At 37.7% G+C, this 21085-nt stretch overlaps 1 protein-coding gene across 1 annotated transcript in view; it reads right to left on the reverse strand.

The window, feature by feature from the left end:
* Positions 1–375: 375 nt before the first annotated feature.
* Frzb (frizzled-related protein) overlaps positions 376–21085 on the reverse strand; it is a 32359-nt gene continuing 11649 nt past the window's right edge. Inside the window, 5 exon segments of the mRNA XM_013030920.1 lie at positions 376–1913; positions 4731–4794; positions 5168–5372; positions 10593–10700; positions 19173–19181. Coding sequence (XP_012886374.1) covers positions 1797–1913; positions 4731–4794; positions 5168–5372; positions 10593–10700; positions 19173–19181 — 503 coding nt within the window. The 3' untranslated portion in view covers positions 376–1796.

Here is a 21085-nt window from a genome sequence, read left to right on the forward strand (position 1 = left end):
AAAAAAAAAAAGAGAAAGAAACTCTACAATATTTCTTTTCATCATGACCTACATCACCCAAACACACCTAAAGACTGTAACACAGCATCTAGAGATGTGTCCCCCACACTGGAGAATATAATCCAAATGGTAGGCAGCAAAATACCTAAAAACAATCTTATGTTATTCCTCTAGGCAACTATGGGAATTCCTGCCTGTGGGATTGGGTGAGCTATTGGTTTGGAGTTATTTGGAAGGTGAGAATGCTTCATTGCTTTTAAAAGAGAGCACTTCAATGAATTGTTAGTTACCAATGTAGGAAACTTTTGTTCAGAAATGAGTTTCATTCTTGTATGATTGTCCTTATTGAAGAAAACACAGACCCCATTTGCTTCAGATGCATTTTATTTTTAGCAAACCAGTTAGAAAGTTGGTTCTAGAATATCACACATGTAAATCACAGGGAAGGAGACTTTCAAGTGATTGGCACATGTTCTAAGGAACCCGCCTGGAGGAAAGAAGTAAAACATGATTTCCTCCCATAGTCCCAGGGGGTTTTACCGCAGCTTGGATAATGAGAATGTATATTTGGTTCAAAAGTCAGAGTACCTCTGTCCCGACACCATAATTCTTTTTATTAGGCATTTTTTAACTAAGCATTAAGCAATATAAATCCAAACAATAATTTCTAAACTAGTGCCCAGGCCTGTAATTTAGTCAAGTTTGTGTGTGAGTGCATAAACCCACATGCACACAAATATAGAAACACACACACGCATGCGCACACACACACACACACACACACCAAATTTTTGAAAAAGAAAACACTTTTCATGTTTCACCGTACTGTAAACCACTCCATTTTATAGAGCTACATATCTTTGAAAAAACAAAGCCTTGGTACACATGCATACATACTTTCTTTTCCTGATCAACACAGCAAGTCCATTTTATTATGAAAGGAGAAAGAGACAGAGACAGAGAGAGATTGAGAGAGAAACTTTCACTAAGGAGTTTAGAAAACAATCAGATTATACAGAACTATGGTGATAATAGCAGATGACTGATTGTAAGTCACTTCCTTACTGCTGATTAACGCATTCAGGAACAAATCAAACATATGGCCAGTAGAGGAAGGCTACTACTGTTCATGCCTTCAAGGCTACTGGTTTTGATTGTGCTTCCCAATCAAGAAAGTGTTCTTTCCCTGGCTCCTAACACTATTTATTTATTTTGCTTCCTGCCAATCTTGAAAATAAGTCATCCTGTGTGTCATTATCTCATAAATGTTTCCTGGTGCTTAATTGCTTTGCCTGTGCGGCATTTGATTTCAAACTGCCATCTTACCTTTATAAACATTTAGAACTTTCTAAGCATAAGGAGAATGCCCAAAGGCATACACTGTAATTAGATCAGCAAGAGACTATTTCACAGCATATCTAGCTTTCTTTGTATACCAGAAATCTCTCTTTACATCACTGTTACATTCCCAATCTGAGTGCAGAAAACAAAATTAACATCTGGGAACTCGAGCAAAGAGGTCCTGGGATCAGCATGTTTAATTTACTATTATTGCAAAAGATCAGTTTCCCCACATTTAGTAAAATAGAAAACATACAATATTATTTAAGGCTCTAACCCCAGGCCATTAAAAGGTGGGATTAAAAACAAAAAGGAAAGAGAAATGTCATGAATTACCACATGATTTTTGTAGTAAACAATAGAATATGCCGTGCAATAGTGCAATTTTCCTTTGCCAGTCCAGCAATGCAAGTCTTCACGGAAAGTCCATTGATGTTATTTGTGCAATTTGGGTTTTAGGTGCGTGCTGGCCGAGGGTTGGAGTTCCTTCCAGACTTCTGATTCTGCGTGGAATCACCAATGCCAGAGTCGGTTTTACTCAGTCCAAGGTGACGGAGCTTCACATCCCAGCGCTGTGAAATGAATGGCAGAACATAATCACTTGCATATACCACCAGCAACATCATTTCTATGACTTTCCCACCTAGATAAGACTACAAAGTCAGCTCTAAAGCACTTTTATTACTTGTACAGAAATATAAAATTCCTATTCAGAGTACCAGTGAAAGAAACACTATATGCTTTGGTTTTAAAAAGTACAAAGTATGCCATCCATAATATACTCAGTAATTCTTTCATATCAAACCTTAAATTTAAATATCTCCATGACTGTACAAATATCGACCACTGCCTCAGTATGAAAGACATACTGAGAATTCAAAGGAAGGGCTACATTTATCATCCTCTCTTAAGACACATAACAACATAAACTTTTCAAACCTGTTTGCTTTAAGCAGTGAAAAACAATAGTTGGGTAGTGACTCTAAAAAAAAAATTTAAGTAATCTCTATGTGGTGCCACAAACAATTCAAGCCCCTGCCCTTACCCCAAGTTTTACAAAGTAAGCATTGTAATGTTTCTTTTAATAAACACAATCATGTTTACTAATATTGTAAGTTAACACTAGCAAAATGTTTTCATGTGATTAAATTAAATGGAAGTTACACTAAGAGTAGAGGTAGTAGATAGAAAATACATCTGTACTTGTCAGACTTCCAGGAACATCAAAATCACCTGGGAAACTTGTTTAAAATGTACAGTTTCATTCAGTAGGTCTGGGGTGCAGCCCAAAGCTTTTCCTACCCAATAAGCTCCAGACTGAGACCTACATTGCAAGAAGCTAATTGTCAGCTGGCCCACATTCAAATTCTAATTCCACTACTTATTATGCAGTTTCTTAAACTTAGTAGACCTCATTTTCCTCATTTCTGTATTAGAATTAATAGCAGGTTCAAATGCTGTGACTGTTCTGAAGTCTGAAGAAAAATGTATAAAGTGTGTACATAAAGTGTACATAATCCCTTAGCTGATACTTTTTTTCTATGGCTGAAAGTCTTCATTTAAGAGAGCTTTACTTCCATATTTATTACTTTATATTTTTTTTACAAGACTGATTCTCCTTGTGGGCAAGGATGGGTGGGGAAAAATGGGGGGAAATTAAGGAAGGGGTGACTTTGTCCAAAAAAGAAATGTACTTATTACTTGACTTATGAAATTGTAGCCCCTCTGTACAATACCTTAATAAAAACAATGGAATTATTTTTTAAAAAAAGATCTGATTCTCATCTCCCCAAGACAGTCTTAATATCTACGTTTGAGTAATCTGCTTTAACAGATATTTTGATGAACAATTGTTTGTGTGGAAAAACTAAATAAAGGTCTTAAAAAAATACTTGATTTACCTGCTTAGAGCAAACCTCAGTTGAAAGGAGCGACTTTTAGTTAAATTTTTAAAAAAATGAGCATCTTCTATAAAAATTCTTTTTTACATTCTCAGATTAAGTGGAGAACTAAAATAAGAAAAGAGATTTTTCACCCAGAGTCTTTGGCCCTGAGTATTCTAAAATGCTCATTATTGGTTTATTTCTTCTCCAGACTGAGAATGCAGATCACCTCACAATAGCTGTATTACCTGGAGAAAGCAGTGGAAAATATGTTCACCTTGTACAAAACAGGACAAAGAAGCCATGTGTCCTGTCAATGACATAAACAGCTCAGTTTGTTAAGTGCCCTGCAGTAGAGATGTTGTAAGCTCTTCCAACTGGTACAGGAATTTAGGACAAATTCCTGTTCAGCATTAGCAAGCAGAAAACCAAATTAAAAGGGCAGAAAGAGATTCCAAGATAACTGAAGAAGAGCCACTGCTATAACAAACACCAAATGAACAGAGGAGAGGTACAAAAAGAGGCTGACCACAAGTCTGTGTTGAAATGAATCTCACTTTTAAAAATATTGTGGAGAGAGAGTAGGGTTTAAGGAATTTAAGTGGTGATAATTTCTCCCTACAAAATAATGTCCTCTACATTTTTCTCTAGGTCAATTAAATCCAAAAGTGTCTGCTGTGTTGAGTGCCAGATGTACAAGATCAACTGCCCAAGGGTGTTTAACTTACCCTGTAAATGTTTCTCAAGCCTTCCAACTCGCAGAAGGAAGAGGATGTATTATGTTTGGTGCAGTTCCCACTGCCCGCCCCCATTCTTTACACACATCCTTTGAGATTCTTGATTCTGTGCATTTCCCCCACACATTCCTTTTCTTTGAAACAGTTATTTAGTGCAATCAGAAGGAATGTAAATGTTCTGTAATGAAATCATTTACCTATCCCTCTTTACTTTCCTCTTCTCACAGAATCACAATTCGTCCAGAAATCAGTATGTTCTGCTAAAAAAGAAAACCTTACATATTCTAATCTCCCTTTACAGCTCGGGATTGACATGTCGCTGAATCTTCACTAAAACTTCTACAAAATGTTATTGAGTCGAACTCTTGAAAATGCCTCATGTCTCCCCTTTCTTTCTTCATAAAATGAAGCCTGGTGCTGGAGGTAAAGTATGACCTCCAAGGAATTAGGGTAACACGCTAAAATGGCAGAAAAATAATCTATCTTGATAATATGGGGCTACCTTACCTGGACTAATTCCAGCTAGCATTGTTATGAAAAGTTAGGGCAACCATAGTTGCATCTTTGATGCATATAAAAGGAACTCTTCCCTTACAGAAGATACTACATACAAACTCAATTCTTGGACTACCAAAGGATATGAATACATATGGATTAGGCTTTAATTTCTCATATAATTGAGGATAGCTATTTCATTGATATAACCAATGGATGGCTTCCTTACGATTTCTGCGTAGTTTACGGTTTCAAACATAAAATATATGCTTACCTTCACTTTTTTACCAAGTCGATCCTTCCATTTCTCAGCTATAGAGCCTTCCACTAGGAGTAACCTGCATTTTTAAAACAAGCACTCATTTTTGAAAAATTAAAGCACAGTACCAAGATATACATGAAATCTATGCCAAGACAGTCTAATGTGTTTATTGTAGAATAGGAAAGCCAAGTTTGCAAACAGTAAATCATCACCATTTGGGAGCCACAGAAACTTTTAAGAAACAAATGAAGCTATGGTTCCTCTCTCCGGAGAAATTCATACCTATAAGTTCCACACACAGCCCTTTCTACCCAACATAGGAAACTGAGGAATCCAATTAAACCTAGTCCCTAAGAAAGTAGAAAGGTCTCAAGGTAAGATCTCTAAAGAAAATCTGCAGAGAGTAGCTAGGCAAGGAAATGATTCTGCATCCTTGAGGCATGAGTTACCTGGAGCGCTCCTCATCTTCATAGCCCATAATGATATATTCCTCATTAACGTGGAGTGGAGGGCACAGGCAGCCAGAGCTGGTGTAGAGGTTCACAGTGTCCCTCGGAATGTTCACCAGAGATGCCTTGAGAATCTCCTTCACCTCCACTATTACAGTCACATCATGGCACTTAGTCTTCACCTCTTTGACTTTAGCTCTAATGACTGCAATACAAGATAATAGAGCCAACTTCACAAGATGATACACCATAGGCATCTCACTCAGAAACGACAGTAGTTGGCTCCTTTCTAATCATTCTTTTTTTCCCTTGATGTTCAATGAGTAAAGAAGAAAAGTCAGCCAGATACTTTTGTTTTAGACTGGAGTGAATGAGCAACTGAATAGGACATCTGCCCTTTTAATGATTCACTCTCCCAATTTTAGTGTGTAAACAATGTATTTGTGTTTATATATGCACCTGTGTGTGCATGCTTTTCATTTTAAGAAATCCATTTAGGTTATCAAAGCTTAATCTGACATGACTTTCCTCCAAGGTTTCATTTTGGCTATAGGCGTGTGTATGTGTATAAGCACACAGTCCCACTTGCTGCCAACGAAGTAAAATATATGAACTTCATCATACATGAAACATAGATATTCACATTTTTATGCTTCAGAAGCATTATTAATATATTTTTCTCAAGTAGGGGGGTCTCTTCTCAAACTAGTTCTGCAATCTTTATACCTTTCTCACCTTAGCTCACTGTTCAAACACGAACTGTTTTCTTTCTCTGTTTCAGTATAGATTATCTTTTCTATTTTCCTTTAGATACTTTCTTCTTTGATAAACCTTGGTTCTTCTATAATTTTTGAGGTCAGACACCCCAGCACTCCTCTCCAGTAAGATATCATGGAGTGTGTTCTAGCCTGCTAGTACTGATCATCTGTCTCTCACAATGGTGATCCGGGCACTTCATCCGCCTCATTGGAGTCAGATTTACTTCTCAATCTTCAGTTGCAAAGTCAAACTATTTGACTTAGAGTATAGAAAGCACAGTCCTGATATTTTCCCAATCTCTCCTTGGGAAAGCCAAATTCCTTTTTCTGGTAAATGAGCTTTTTAAAGGTAAGTTTTAAAATAAAAACAATAAAATAAATAATAAATAAAAATGCCAATTAGCAAGCAGTTGATAGAATTTGCTTAGACACACTGATTGTGCCAGCTCAAGATCTATGGATAATGAAGAAAACGCAGTGGGTCCATTTTTAAGTGCACTTTTTGAAAGCTTCTTAGGGACAAATCTGCAAACCACTTTCATTTGTTAAATTTCTCATGTATTTTATGGGGTCAGAAATACAAATGATTAGAAAAAGTAATCCATGAAAATGGAAAGACTGAATCAATGCTCACCAATGCTCCAACTATTATAGAAACTTAATAATGCCCAGTGCAACTTACAGATAACAGAAAATAAGTTAGTACTTTTTAAGATTCTTAGGATAAAACCTAATTTTGCCATCAAAACTATTTCAGCCTTTAAAAAATCCATTGCCTTAAGTATGAGAACTTGTGACAAATAAAATGTACTGGTCTAACTGGCTCTGCCTGGCATGATTTGCAAGTAGAATCTTCTCCTGTTCCCATTTTCTCAATTCTGTATTTTAACAAGAGAGAAGATTGCCCTTTCTAGAATGTCACTAGAGAGAATTGAATGATGAATTCTTAACCCCAGCTTGAAGACATATTTTTGTGTCCTGGCTTAAGTAAATGTGTTTCATAGTATCCATCAACTATTAGCAATTAGTGAGCTGTGTAAATGTTCTCAAACTAATGATTTATTTACCCAATGTGTCTACTATTTTTATTAGAAATTTTTAGCACATGTACCCACTCCAAAATAAATATCTCTCTACAAGACCTACTTTATTATGCAAGTAATTTTGTTAAAACTCAAGAATTTTTAACTGAATGAATCTGAATGAGGAAGAGGTTTTATATGGCTTACCAATTACTCCTACCCTACTTGGTTTCAATATACAAATATATAACATAATATATAAAATAAAAATCAACATATTTCCAAAGTAAATATACATTTCCTTTTCTGAGATTTTTCCTTCTCTTCAATCATAGGATTCCCCCAAAGGATCTGTATACTTTAACTATGGGCAATCTGGTGATTGGTTATGAAAAAAAAGCTCCTCCTTTCTAGTAATTATGATCCATATCTCATATTCCTTTATAGTATTCATTCCGTACCTTCTCTAAGACTATCCCTCTAAGTCAAGTGACTCATAACCACTAGTATTTTAATCTTTAACAAAAATACCAGCACCAGGCTTCACAGCACCCAAAATAGCTATGTAATATGAAAATTAATCATAATTAAAGACAAGTAAATGGCTAAATTTCCATAGTACAATGTAACATTTTTACTTTTATTCTAGCTACACTTAAACATTCACATCACTTTTCAGTCTAATATCTAATGCCAGACAGCAGTGTCTCACGTCTATAATCCTAGCTACTCAGGAGGCTGAGTTCTGGGGAATGTGGTTCAAAACCAGCCTGACCAGGAAAGCCTCTCAGTGAGACTCTTATCTCCAATTAACCTCCAAAAAACCAGAAATAGAGCTGTGACTCAAGTGGTAGAGTGCTAGCTTTGAGAAAATTCAGTTCAGACCCAGGCCCTCAGTTCATGCCATAGGACCAGCACAAATAAACATAGCAAAAAATAGTCTCTGAAAAATTAAGGCCACCTTTTCCCCTGAATTACTTCCTATCAGTTTGGATTCTCAGATCAACAGAAGCTTTCAACCTTGGAATGTGTGGAGGAGGAAGAGGAGGCAGTTAGATTTTAGTTCAGATGAGTATTAATCAAAAGTAAAAACTGACTTAATTGAAGAGAAGCCCTTCTTGAAGAGACTTAATTATACCATGAATTTTCTACATTATCTATTATTTTTCAAGATATCAAAGATTAATTCTACAGAGTCATTTCCATTTCTTTCCTTCCAATTCCCAAAAATAGAGAAAGGGAAATAAATCTGACATATATACATACACATATATATGGGCATATGTGCATATATGTGGGTGTGTGGGGAGGGATCCCCTGAATAGAGGGCACATAAACATAATGAAACTCTCATTCTAATAAGAAAATTCACTGTAAAAATCTATTTGATGGCCAAATTTTTCCCATTGACTTAGCATCAATAACGCTCTGAAGAGGGTAAGCTGACCTTTATCAATCGTATAGATATAGGCTGAGTATTTGTAATCCTTTTTTTTTTTTTTTTTGTCAGTTGTAGGGCTTGGGCGCTGTCCCGAAGCTATTCAGCTCCAAGGCTAGTGCTCTACCACTTGAGCCACAGCACCACTTCCGACTTGTTCTGCTTATGTGGTGCTGAGGAATTGAACCCAGAACCTCATGCATGCGAGGCAAGCACTCTACCACTGAGCCACCTTCCCAGCCTGTAATCCAAAGTTTTAACATCCAAAACTTTGAGCATCCACACAACAACAGAAAGTGGAAAATTAACTATGGGCTACTGACCGCATGTGTCAGGTCATGATAAAAATGCAGGTGCCTTCAACATACTGCGTACAACTAACTACCTTCAAGCAATGTGCACAAGGTATTATGACACATAAATAAGTTCTCATTTTCAGGTATCTCATTATGTATTTGCAAATACTCCAAAATCCAAGAGGCAAAATCTGAAATGCTTCTGGTCTCAAGCAGATAAGGGGTTCAACCTATAACTAGAAAAACACTGTAACACAATACCTATGGAACATCACATATATTGAGGAGTCCCACTGGAAAGCTCTAGTAATCACCCCTTCCGGATATGATGGTGATTATTTATGACACCAAGGCACCAGTATTCGATGTCACATTTTGAATAATTAAAGAAGAGCCAACTTGGGTTCAATCAGTGTTCTCAGGATACCAATTCATTTCATGGAAGAGTTGAGAAACTTACATAAGCTGGTGTGTGAATCAACCTGAGCACACTTCCTCACATGGCAGCAGCAGGCTTTATCCCCCTTGAGTTAAGCCAGCTGTATTTAGATTCATAGCTCTACAATTAAGACTTACCAGAATGTCACATTTTTAGGTTCAGCTTGATAAGGAAGCATTTCCTCAGGTGAATACCAAAAATTTTTACTAAGTGCTACTTTCCGCCTCTGTCATTGGGAGAAAGCAACAGTCTCCTTATGCCTCCAAGGTCTTCTCTTCCTCCCAATGACACATAACCTCTGGGTAGAGAACAGTGCCTCTGTTTTGATTTGTGGTCCTAAAATGCCAAGCATGCTGCCAGATAGGTTCACAATCAAACATCTATTAAGAACTTCGCCCACAGGACACATTTTCATTGGTTCAAGTAAATGCTTGTGCTTTAAAAGTTGTCCTTTGCTCAGGTCTGTAATCCTCGCTACTCAGGAGACTGAAGCTAACCTGAGCAGAAAAGTCCGTAAGACTCTTATTGACATCAAACTACCAAAATCCCGGAAGTGGAGCTGTTCAAGAGTGCTAGCCTTGAACAAAAAGGACAGTGTCCAGGCCCTGAGTTCGAACCCTAGGACCCACCACAACCCCCGCCCCTCCCCCAAATGTCTTTTGTTTTTAAGTCTTTTTCTTAAACTAGTCTGTTCACCTACATATATGTCAGCATGCATATGTGACACACAGATACTTCTTTTTTTTAATAATATGCTTTATTTCTGTTACTAAACACTTAAGTAAATATTATACTGAGAAAACAGGAGCAATTAAGCTTTGAGTGACCCACTCTAATTCTTTCAGGAGGAAAAAGATGCATGCAACAAAGGTAGTTCTTCAGATATGGCATCTCAGCAATGCATTGTCAAGGTTCTACCTATTACAAAGGCTTTTTTCCCACTTAATTATAATGTTATTTCCTTTAGTAGTTATACCGAAGGATTATTATTCAACATGTCAGCTTCTGAGTATAATGAATCTTCTTTTATTGGTATTGTAAAGGTGATGTACAGAAGGGTTACAGTTACTTAAGTCAGGTAATGAGGTCATTTCTTTTTGAACAGTGTCACCCCTTCCTAGCTTTCTCCCAATTTTTCCCTCCTGTCTCCGCCCACAAGTTGTATAGTTCATTTTCAACAGAGTTTCCACTGAGTACCACTGCTTCCTTTGTTCACCCTTTGTCCCTCCATTTCTGTGCTTTCCCCTTCTTCTCCCCAAAAGAGTAAACTTACAAACAAGACAAAAAGTACAGAAAACAAAAACAGCAATTGAGGGGGGAAAACCTCTTGTTTCCATTTCTTGAGTTCATTTCCATAAATATCATTTTATATGATCATATGCACATAGCTATTGGCCTTTGTGATCCTTTGGCTTCGTCTCACTTACACACATTAATGCAGCAATATGAATCCCTCATGAAGTTATTCTTACCATAGTTGTAATTGTTCCGGAAATAGGTCTTCTGTGTAGCTCTAATTGGCTTACATTTGCAGCGTTCTGAAAAAATACAATTTTGTTATAAGCAATTTTTTTGGTTCACTAATTTTTTGTAAGACTACATACTAATTTGGTGGTGAGAAAATTATTTAATTCTACATATCTTGTCTCATTCACCTGAAACTACATGTTTCACTATTGGTAGAACAGCATAGAATGATTGCTGTTACTCACACTGGCATTTTTATGCTTACTTCAGGAAATTTCTATGTACTTTTTTTTTTTTTTTTGGAACTCTGGGCCTGGGCGCTGTCCCTCAGTTCTTCAGCTCAAGACCAGCGATCTACCACTTGAGCCACAGCACCACTTCTGGTTGTCTGGTGGTTTATTGGAGATAAGTTTCACAGACTTTCCTGCTGGGGCTGGCTTTGAACTGCGATCCTCAGATCTCAGCCTCCTGAGTAGCTAGGATTACAGGTGTGAGCCACCAGTGGCTAGCTGAATAATTATTTTTTCAGCAACTAGATTTGGAAATTTTCCAAGAGAACATGGTAGAGCAAGAGAAAGCAAGGGAATTGAAGATGTTTTCAAAGAAATGATTACTACTGTAGACAGTGCAGACAAGGAGAGTAAGTAATAGTTAATGGACAGAGAAATTCTCAATGCAGGAAGGAAAATCAGCAGTAAGATGCCAGAGGAAATCAGCTGGAAGGAAAAGGTAATAGGCAAAGATTGGGGTGCTTGAAGTTCAGATTATAAGGCCAATGCCATTGCTAGAGACCAAAGATCAGAATAAGGATACAGGTTGACCCATTGTAGCAATGAGATGTACAAGACACTATGTTGAAAACAAACTTTACAACTTTTTGGGGGGAGGGAGGGAGTGGGAAAGGAGTTGTGGAGCTGGGGAGGGAAGGGATGGTAGGGGAAAAACAAATAAGGAGGTAACAATGCTCAAGAGGAAATGTACTCACTACCTTACTCATGTAACTGTAACTCATGTAACTCTGTACAGTATCTTTACAATAACAAATATATATTAAAAAAAAGAATCTCCCATGATAGTGAGTGGCTGGGATGGACCAAACAAGCATGTGAATAAAGCAAAGTCGATGCATTAGATGGTTCATCTGTTCCATTATGATCATCAAAAACAACAGGGATGAATGCCATCTTGGAACACCTTTAAATGGAGGAAAGGCAATATCCCATTTGGCCTTGTGGGTTAGTTCCATTATCCTTCTAGAAACAGAGTTGCAAAATCTTTTCTAGATCCTAGGACCAGTTACATCCCTTCATCCCCAAACAAGTCATCAAATGGATACTTTAGGGGAAATCGCATAGTGTCTTGTGTCTAGGACATTAAAAATCAAAACACCAGAATCCTAACATTCTAATCTTAATGATGAAATGAGTATAGGGGAAAGAATAAAGAATAATAACAGGGCTGGGAAGGTGGCTCAGTGGTAGAGCGCTTGCCTTGCATGCCTGAGGCCCTGGGTTCGATTCCCCAGCACCACATAAGCAAAAAGAAAAAAGGAAGTGGCGCTGTGGCTCAAGTGGTAGAGCGCTAGCCTTGAGCTGAAGAGCTGAGGGACAGCGCCCAGGCCCAGAGTTCAGGCCCCACGACCGGACCCAAAAAAAAAAAAAGAATAATAACAATGCAACTCTCACAGAAACCAAAATTAGAAAATATAAGAACTATATTAAAACCAAGAGCAATTTTTTTTTTGTATTTGTGCTAGCTCTGGGGCTTGTAATCAGGGCCTGGTCACTGTCCCTGAGCTATTGTGGTCAAGACTAGCACTCTACCACTTGAGCTACAGCTCCACTCCCGCTTTTTTGTGATTAATGGAAGATAAGAATTTCAGAGAGGGCTGGGAAGGTGGCTCAGTGGTAGAGCGCTTGCCTTGCATGCATGAGGCCCTGGGTTTGATTCCTCAGCACCACATAAGCAAAAAAAGCTGAAAGTGGCACTATGGCTCAAGTGGTAGAGTGCTTGCCTTGAGCTGAAGAGCTGAGGGACAGTGCCAGGCCCTATGCCTAACAAAGAAAAAAAGAAAGAAAGAAAGAAAAAAAAAAGAATTTCAGAGACTTTCCTGCCTGGGCTGGCTTCAAACTGTGATCCTCAGATCTCAGTGTTCTGAGTATCTAGGATTATAGGCATGAGCCACCAGCATCCAGCTAGAACAATATTTTTTAAATTTAATTGATATTATTCTCAGTCATTATTATGCATTGAAAATCATGAAATGATGCACAGATCTATGCATGTGACTTTATAGTAAGCAAAAGCAGTCAGTCACAAAAGATGTACTGTACAATTCCTATGTTATACGGTGTTTATGTATGGCATTGTCTATAAAAATCAGATAGTACCAATCTGCAACAACAACAAAAAAAAACTTGCTTTCCTAGGGTGTATACAAGGACATTTTCAAAGATGAAGGAAATGTTCTTTTTCTTCAGCTGCGTGATGGCCACACTGACATGCATTTTGACATACATTCAACATACATTTTGACATACATATGTCAAAATTCAATGTGGTATACACATGAGAGTTGTGTGTTTTATTTAAATAAATTCAACCTTAATAATGTGCTATTAACATAAAAATTCATTGAGATATGTCATTTTTCCATGACTTAAAAACAATTCACTACGTGTTTAAGGTAATATTAATTTCCTAAACATATGCAAAGGGCAAAAAAGTACCATATTAAGTTTTATTTGGGGTAGGGAAGTATATGGAAAATGTGATGAAGTTGACTGGCGAACCTAAGTAATATAATAAGGCCTTAAAAAGCAAATATAACATTTACTTAACTGCAAAAGCAAGCCTCAAATATTGCAATAAAGGACTCAATTCATAGTAATTTGCAGTTTATAAAAGGGAATTACTTAAAATTAAGAGGACTAACATTATTAATAAAAAAAGAAAATTCAATTAATTTTTTAGAATGTATGCTTTTAAAAATATATACCTATTTACCTTTGAAGTTTTAAAAGACAGTCCACTTTTTAGCATGTGTGTTGTGTCCAGCCTGTGGTTGTCCTTAGCTAATAAATGTGATTTTTCTCACCCTCCCCCAAAAAAGAATTTATGCTTTTGGAAAATCTTAAATAAACTCCCTTTCACACAGTATCTGGAACTAAGATTCATTTACAATGTCCAAAATATAGAAAGACACAATGCAATATTTACTATTTTTCCCTAGGACATCTGAAGGGTGTGTTCTTTGGTGTACTCCAAAAAATTCAATGAACAAAAAAGCAAAAAGGGTTTCACAGTCTTTCAGATGTCTTGTCTACTCAAGGCCAATCACTCCTCATTTCATGTGGCATGCAGTGTGCCTGGTACCAGTAGGCATTTGCTACATCCTGAGGAATGGGTTAATGGACGACGAAAACCTGTCATAATGTTTCAGTACTGGGGACCAAGAGAAACTATTGTGGCACATACTAAATTAGAATGTTGCAAGGTGGAAATTATTCATTAATGTATTACTACTAGATATGTGATATTCTACCAGTGATAGAACTACAGTGACAGAAATCCTGTCACGAAAGTAAGGGTGAACTGGATGAATTCCAGTGGGAAGAAATTAGCATAAAGAGACAGGAAGAGGCTAAATACTGGGCCCACAGCTGGAGGCAAGGAGGAGAACACCACAGCAATGTGGGTAATAGCTGAAAGAGAAGACTGCTGAGGAAAGAGAACAGATCAGATGTATCAATTGCTGCAGACTAATGAAAAGCAAACCCTGTAGTTAGAAGCTACTGTATGGTTACAAAAATACTATTCATCTGACCTGTTTTTTTTTCTCCCAATTAGTGTAGATGTTGGCCCAAATTAATCCTGCCCCTATAGTTAGTAAACTTTTACATTTGTAAAAGGTAGCTCAGACATTATTATCTGAAAAAGACCCAGAGAAATAATTTGGTCGTATAATTAATTATTCTCTGGGATTTGAATTCAGGGCATTTGCTTTTCTGGTGTGTTACCACTTCAGTTATACTTCCCATCTAACTCTTGCTGGTTAATTGGAGATAGAATCTCCTTTCTTCTGGAGCTGGTTTTGAACTGCAAGCCTCTGGATCTCAGCATACTGAGTTGCTCAGATTATAGGTATAAGCCACTAGTAGCAGGCTATTTGTGCACTTTGAAATGTAAATGCTCATCACAAAGCACAAAACTGGGAGAATTATTTTTTTGGATTTCCCTTTTTTCTTTTTTTTGCCTGTCCTGGGGCTTGAACTCAGGGCCTGGGCACTGTCCCTGAGCTTTTTTGCTCAAGGCTAGCACTCTACCACTTGAGCCACAGCACCACTTCCAGCTTTTTCTATTTATGTGGTACAGAGTGTTTATGTGGTACTAAGAAATCGAACCCAAGGCTTCATGCATGCTAGACAAGCACTCTACCACTGAGGTTTTTTTTTAAACACATCTTTTTCCAGGCGCTTGTGGCCCACCCCTATAATCCTAGCTACTCAGGAGACTGAGATCTAAGGATCTCGGTTCAAAGCCAGCCCAGACAGGAAAGTCCATGAGACTCTTATCTCCAATTAACCACCAGAAAAATCAGAAGTGGTGCTGTGGCTCAAGTGTTAGGAGTGCTAGCCTTGAGCTGAAGCACGCAGGGACAGCGCCCAGGCTTGGACTACAAGCCCCATGACCAACAAAAATAAAATAAAATAAACAAAAACACATCTTTTCACTGAATCATTTGAATATTTCCTTTAATCTTCTGTGCTGATTTGGAAAAGTCAGTGAAACAGAACTAAAATTGTTCATTTTCCATATCCCACACTATGCTAATAGAGGATCTATTCCTTATTATGATAGTGGGTGTACAATGGTCAAACACACGAACTGGAAGCTTCTCCATCATTACCTCCAAAAAGAAAAAGAGTAAGAAAATTGGTAAGATTTGAAGCAAAAAATAAATTAATTGGAGTGCAAGAAGTTCTTTTCCAAATACCAGACACAAATAGATTGACCCTTTGGAAAGAATTTGCTATGTGAAGCTACAACGTGTGTGTGTATGTGTGTGTGGGGGGGGTGGGGGGATGTGCCAGTCCTGGGGCTTGAACTCAAGGCTTGGGCACTGTCCCTGAGCTTCTTTTGTTCAAAGATAGCATTCTACCACTTGAACTAGAGTTATAGTTCCAACTTCTTTGGGCAGTTTTATTGGAAATAAGAGTCTCATGGATTTTCCTGCCCAGGCTGGTTTTGAATAGCAGTCCTTAGATCTCAGCCTCCTGAGTAGCAGAGGATTACAAGCATGTACCACTGGCACCTAGTAATTTTATGCTTTGTTTCCTGTTTTTATCATGATCCACCCTAGCTGTTATTTATAAATTTTTTGAGGGTGAATGAATTATATTTTCTTTTTGAAATAAGTGAATATATTCATGGTTTCTCACAAAATGAGCTTTAGTTTTTACCTGTTTGTTTCTCTTCCTTACCCCCATTAAACAAGGAAACAGGAAAAAAATATTTTTTAAAGGAACAGTAAACACTGAACATAGAAACACTATAATCATTCTAGAAAGTCTTCCATGTTGAACTATTTTTGTATATTGTCTAGGGTTGTTGATGTTTTCTCTCAGATGTCAAAACTTTGTTATTCTAACCATAATTTCTGGGCAAATTGATAGCAATGTACTTTCCCAGAAATTTTGACTCACCAGTTATACTTTTAGACTAATGAGCTTTTTGGTTTGCTTTAAATAAACATAATAAGAGGAAGGCTTCCTAAAATAGCCCAAGGCTGGACCTCAATGAGAGAACAACATTCTCAATCGTATCAAATGATAATCCAAACAATTCTAAATCACTTTAATTCATCCAAGTTTTTACTAAGATAAGTAGTTGTTTGTGCTAATTTTAGTGGTAACTATCTCAGGCCAAATACTTATCACCTGATAAGATGTAAGTAACAAGGAAATTGTATGAATCTAATAAAATTAATATTTCAAATGCATTTATGCCATGAACTGGTAGTTCATGCCTGAAATCCTCACTACTCAGTTGGCTGAGATCTGAAGATGACTGTTGGAAGGAAGGTCAATGAGACTCTTTTTGTTGTCGTTGTTATTGGTCATGGGGCTTGAACTCTGGGCTTGGGCACTGTCCCTCAGCTCTTCAGCTCAAGGCAAGCACTCTACCACAGCTCCACTTCCGGTTTTCTGGTGGTGTATTGGAGATAGGAGTCTCACGGTCTCTCCTGCCCGGGGTTGGCTCTGAACCGTGATCCTCAGATCTCAGCCTCTTGAGTAGCTAGAATTACAGGCATGAGCCACCAGTGCCCAAAAAGTCAGAAGTTCAGGTGTGTCTCAAGGGGTAAAACCCCAGCCTTGACTGAAAAAGCTAAGGAATACTGCTTAGGTCCTGAGTTCAAGCCCCAGAATACACACTCACACTACACACACACACACACACACACACACACACACACACACAGATTTACAATTTAATAAAATAAATGTTCCTCTTCCACTTAGAAGAAACCTTATAAAGTTGGACACACAGACTCATATCAGAGCTAATTTCTAGAGAGAAGTGAAATAGAAACATTATAACTAAATGTAGCTAAAATAATATAATATATAATATAATATTCTTGTAGAAACAAATACAGCGTTTAGTCACAACAGAAACCAATTCAAATAGCCACGAGCATCAGAATGGGTAATATGTGTACCTCCAATGATAAGCTACTACAAAGGGAAGTAAAATGAAAAGACTATTGCTATGGACAGCAAAATGAAGAGCAAAGGAAGCCACCTACACACAAAAATGCATACTGCACAATTTCACTAATATAAAATCCAAAATCAGGCAAAATTAATCTATGGTATTAGATTTCCACTAGCAGAAATCTTTGGGGAAAATGCAATTATTATTATTATTTTATTTTTTTGCTTATGTGGTGCTGAGAAACCAAACCCAGGGCCTCAGGCATGCAAGGCAAGCGCTCTACCACTGAGCCACATTCCCAGCCACTCTTTGGGGAAAATGTTACAGTTACTTATGTAAATGTAGCCCCCTTGCTCATCACCTTTTCAACAAATATAAAATAGATTTTTTTTAAGAAAGGAATCTTTGGGAAGAAGTGTGGAGTTAAGTGTGGAGTTAGTGACTCGGAGGCTTCTGGAGGGCTAGGATAGATACCTGGGATGTGTGGTATTTACAAGAGTGTTTCCTTTATGAAAATGCTTGAATTGTACAATTTTATGCACTTTATTGAAAGGTTTATTTTGTAGTGACATGGGGTAATTAGACTCCATCCTCTTTCTCCCACTGAATGTAGCTCTGATACCTAAGCAGAATTCATGAAGCAGCTTTTTTTTTTTTTTTTTTGGGTCGTAGTCATCATCGTGGTGGGGCCTGAACTCTGGGCCTGGGCACTGTCCCTCAGCTCTTCAGCTCAAGGCTAGTGCTCTACTATTTGAGCCACAGTGCCATTTCCGGCTTTTTCTATTTATGTGGTGCTGAGGAATCGAACCCAAGGCCTCATGCATGTGAGGCAAGCGCTCTACCACTGAGCCACCTTCCCAGCCCCAAAGCAGCTTCTTAAGAATGCACAAAGGTAAATAGTATCAGGCCCAGTGACCTGATAGTGATTCACCAGTTGTCTTTCTCTGCTATCTGTCAGTCTAGTTTGAACACAGCCTGTGACCTAAGACAAGGCACTGTACAGACAGTACTCCAGGAGAAGCCCTCCACTGTTAGATGAACAAGTGGAGAGAGGCTTTACCACACTCCTGTCTCTTGCAAGCCACCCATCAAGCAACAGTAGGGTGGCAGAATCGCAGGAAGAGCAAAAGCTTCATCAAAGATGCCTAAAACCCTGATGGAGAAGAACCTTCCTTCCTGTGGTGTCAGGAAATCGGAATGAACCCCATTTGTCTATCTATGCCCACTTCTCAGTCTCAGATGCAGAAGCATAAGAAATGAATTGCAGGGCCGGGAAGATGGCTCAGTGGCAGAGCGCTTGCCTTGCATGCATGAGGCCCTGGGTTCGATTCCTCAGCACCACATAAGAAAAAGAAAAAAAAGCCGGAAGTGGTTCTGTGGCTCAAGTGGTAGAGCGCTAGCCTTGAGCTGAAGAGCTGAGGGACAGTGCCCAGGCCCAGAGTTTAGGCCCCATGACCACAAAAAATAAAATAAAAAGTAAAAAAAATGAATTGCACAATAGGGTAAATCCACAGCTTTCTAGCCAAAGGACCAAAATGGGGGGCTCAAAGGACTGAAAAGTACTAAAGACATCACAAAGATGTAAGAAGCATAAAGAAAGATCTTGTAATGCTGTTGACAAACTACAGGATTCCCAGTTGAGTACGTGTGACTCTAACATGAAATAGTATACTTGAGACCTTGAAAAATGAACTATGGAATACATCAACATCTTGATCTCATACTGACCACTGTGTAGGACACATATTGATAGTGGTGTGAAAAGCACAAAAAAGACTTTGGGAAATGGAACTGGAGTTGAAATCACCAGATTTCAACTGATGTTGAAATTACCAGCCATAGTGAATAAGGAGACTAAATCTAAATACTGCTGAAGTCTCAACCTGAGACTTTAGCCTAAGCCTTAAAGAGTCTAAACCTTGACTCTAACTAAAATTAAAATGTCAACATTTTCCATAGACTTTGAATAAGACCCCAAATCTTATTACATGTTATTCAAAATGTACAAAATTCAATCCCAAGTCATCTACATATGAAAAATTAGGAATGTCTCAACTTGTATGGGAAAAGGCAGATGACATGAATGTTCAAATAATCAACAATGTCTTTTGGACATCTATTATAAAACAATCCCCCAAATGAAGAGTGAGTGTCCTTAAAGTGGATGGAAAATGTATTTCTTAACAAAGAAATACAAAATAAAATAAAGAATCACATAGAAATTTTAAATTAAAAAAAAATAGTAGCTAAAGACTATCAGGATATGATTAATAGCAGAATGTAGATGACCAAGGAAAAAGCCAATGAACTTTGAGAGATGTTGTTAGAAACTATCTATTCTAAACAACAGGGAGAGAGAGAAAAGATTAAGGAAGATATGAATTAATATTCATATCCTCATAGAAGACAGAGTAGTAGAAAAAGTAGGCATTTGATAAAATAATTTCTTGCCACTTGCCAAATTTGACATGTTATAACTTTGGCCAAGCAGCAGTGGCTCATGCCTATAATCCTACCTACTCAGAAGGCAGAGATCTGAGGATTGTGGTTCAAAGCCAGCCCAGGCAGGGAAGTCTTTGAGACTCTTATCTCCAATTACCCACCAAAAAAGCCAGAAGTAGAGCTGTGACTAAAGTGATAGAGTGCTTTTGTGCTCAAGGATATTATCTAGGACTGGCACACACAAAAATATATATAACACATAGACTTAAGATTATCAATTAATAATGAACATCATAAATTGAATGAGAGCAATTACCAAGCATATCATATTCAAACTGTTATAAATTGAATGACTGCTAATTTTAAAAAGAAAGTGAGGCCAGAAGTAAAAAGAATATTAAAGTGCTAAGTGAAATACTAAGAGTTTGATATTCAGTTGAAATATCCTTGAGGAATTAAAGTGAAATTAATACTTTTTCAGGTAAAGGAAAGCAAAGAGAATTTTTGTTTCCAGCAGAACTGCTGTAAATGGAGCAGACAAAAGAGAAATGACAGACAAAAGAGAAAGGAAGGAAGCCTTTAACATCAAGAAATAAAGAAGAAGAATAAAATTAAAAACATCTGTATAAATATAAAAGAGTATTGCTCCTTTCTTGAGTTGCTTAAAACAAAATATATGACATCTAACAGGAACACATACACACATGTATGGAAATGTGTGTATATATATATATATGTATATATTTGACACTCTAGTGAGTGTTTTGGAGAAGGAGGAAGGAAATGAGGTTAAGCCTCAATCCATTCAAAACCCCTTTTCAACAAGTAGGTGAGTATAGTAGTGTGTGTTTATCATCCTAGCTAGGTAGGATACTGAAATCAGGAAGACTGTAATTCAAAGCCCACCTGGACAAAAAGAGTTCACAATATTCCATCTTAATGGAAGAAACTCGGGATGATTGTCATCTCCACTATAGTGGGACATGTAAAATAGGAGAATCACAGTCCAGGCACAGCTCATTCAAAATAGTACAAAAAGGGCTGGAAGTATTGCTCAGCTGAAAGTACCAGCTTAGCAAACCCAAGGCCTTGAGTTCGAACCCTAGCACCACAACCACCACCGAAAAAAAAAAAAAGAACAGCGCAAACAACAGTAAAATAAACATTTTTCCAAGTGTACATGGAATGTTCACCTTAAAAAATTCAGGACTAGGGCTGGGAAGGTGGCTCAGTGGTAGAGCGCATGCCTTGCATGCCAGAGGCCCTGGGTTCGATTCCTCAGCACCACATAAGCAAAAAGAAAAAAGCCAGAAGTGACACTGTGGCTCAAGTGGTAGAG

Source organism: Dipodomys ordii, unplaced genomic scaffold, assembly GCF_000151885.1.
Source record: "Dipodomys ordii isolate 6190 unplaced genomic scaffold, Dord_2.0 Scaffold5, whole genome shotgun sequence".
Taxonomy (NCBI): Eukaryota; Metazoa; Chordata; class Mammalia; order Rodentia; family Heteromyidae; genus Dipodomys; species Dipodomys ordii.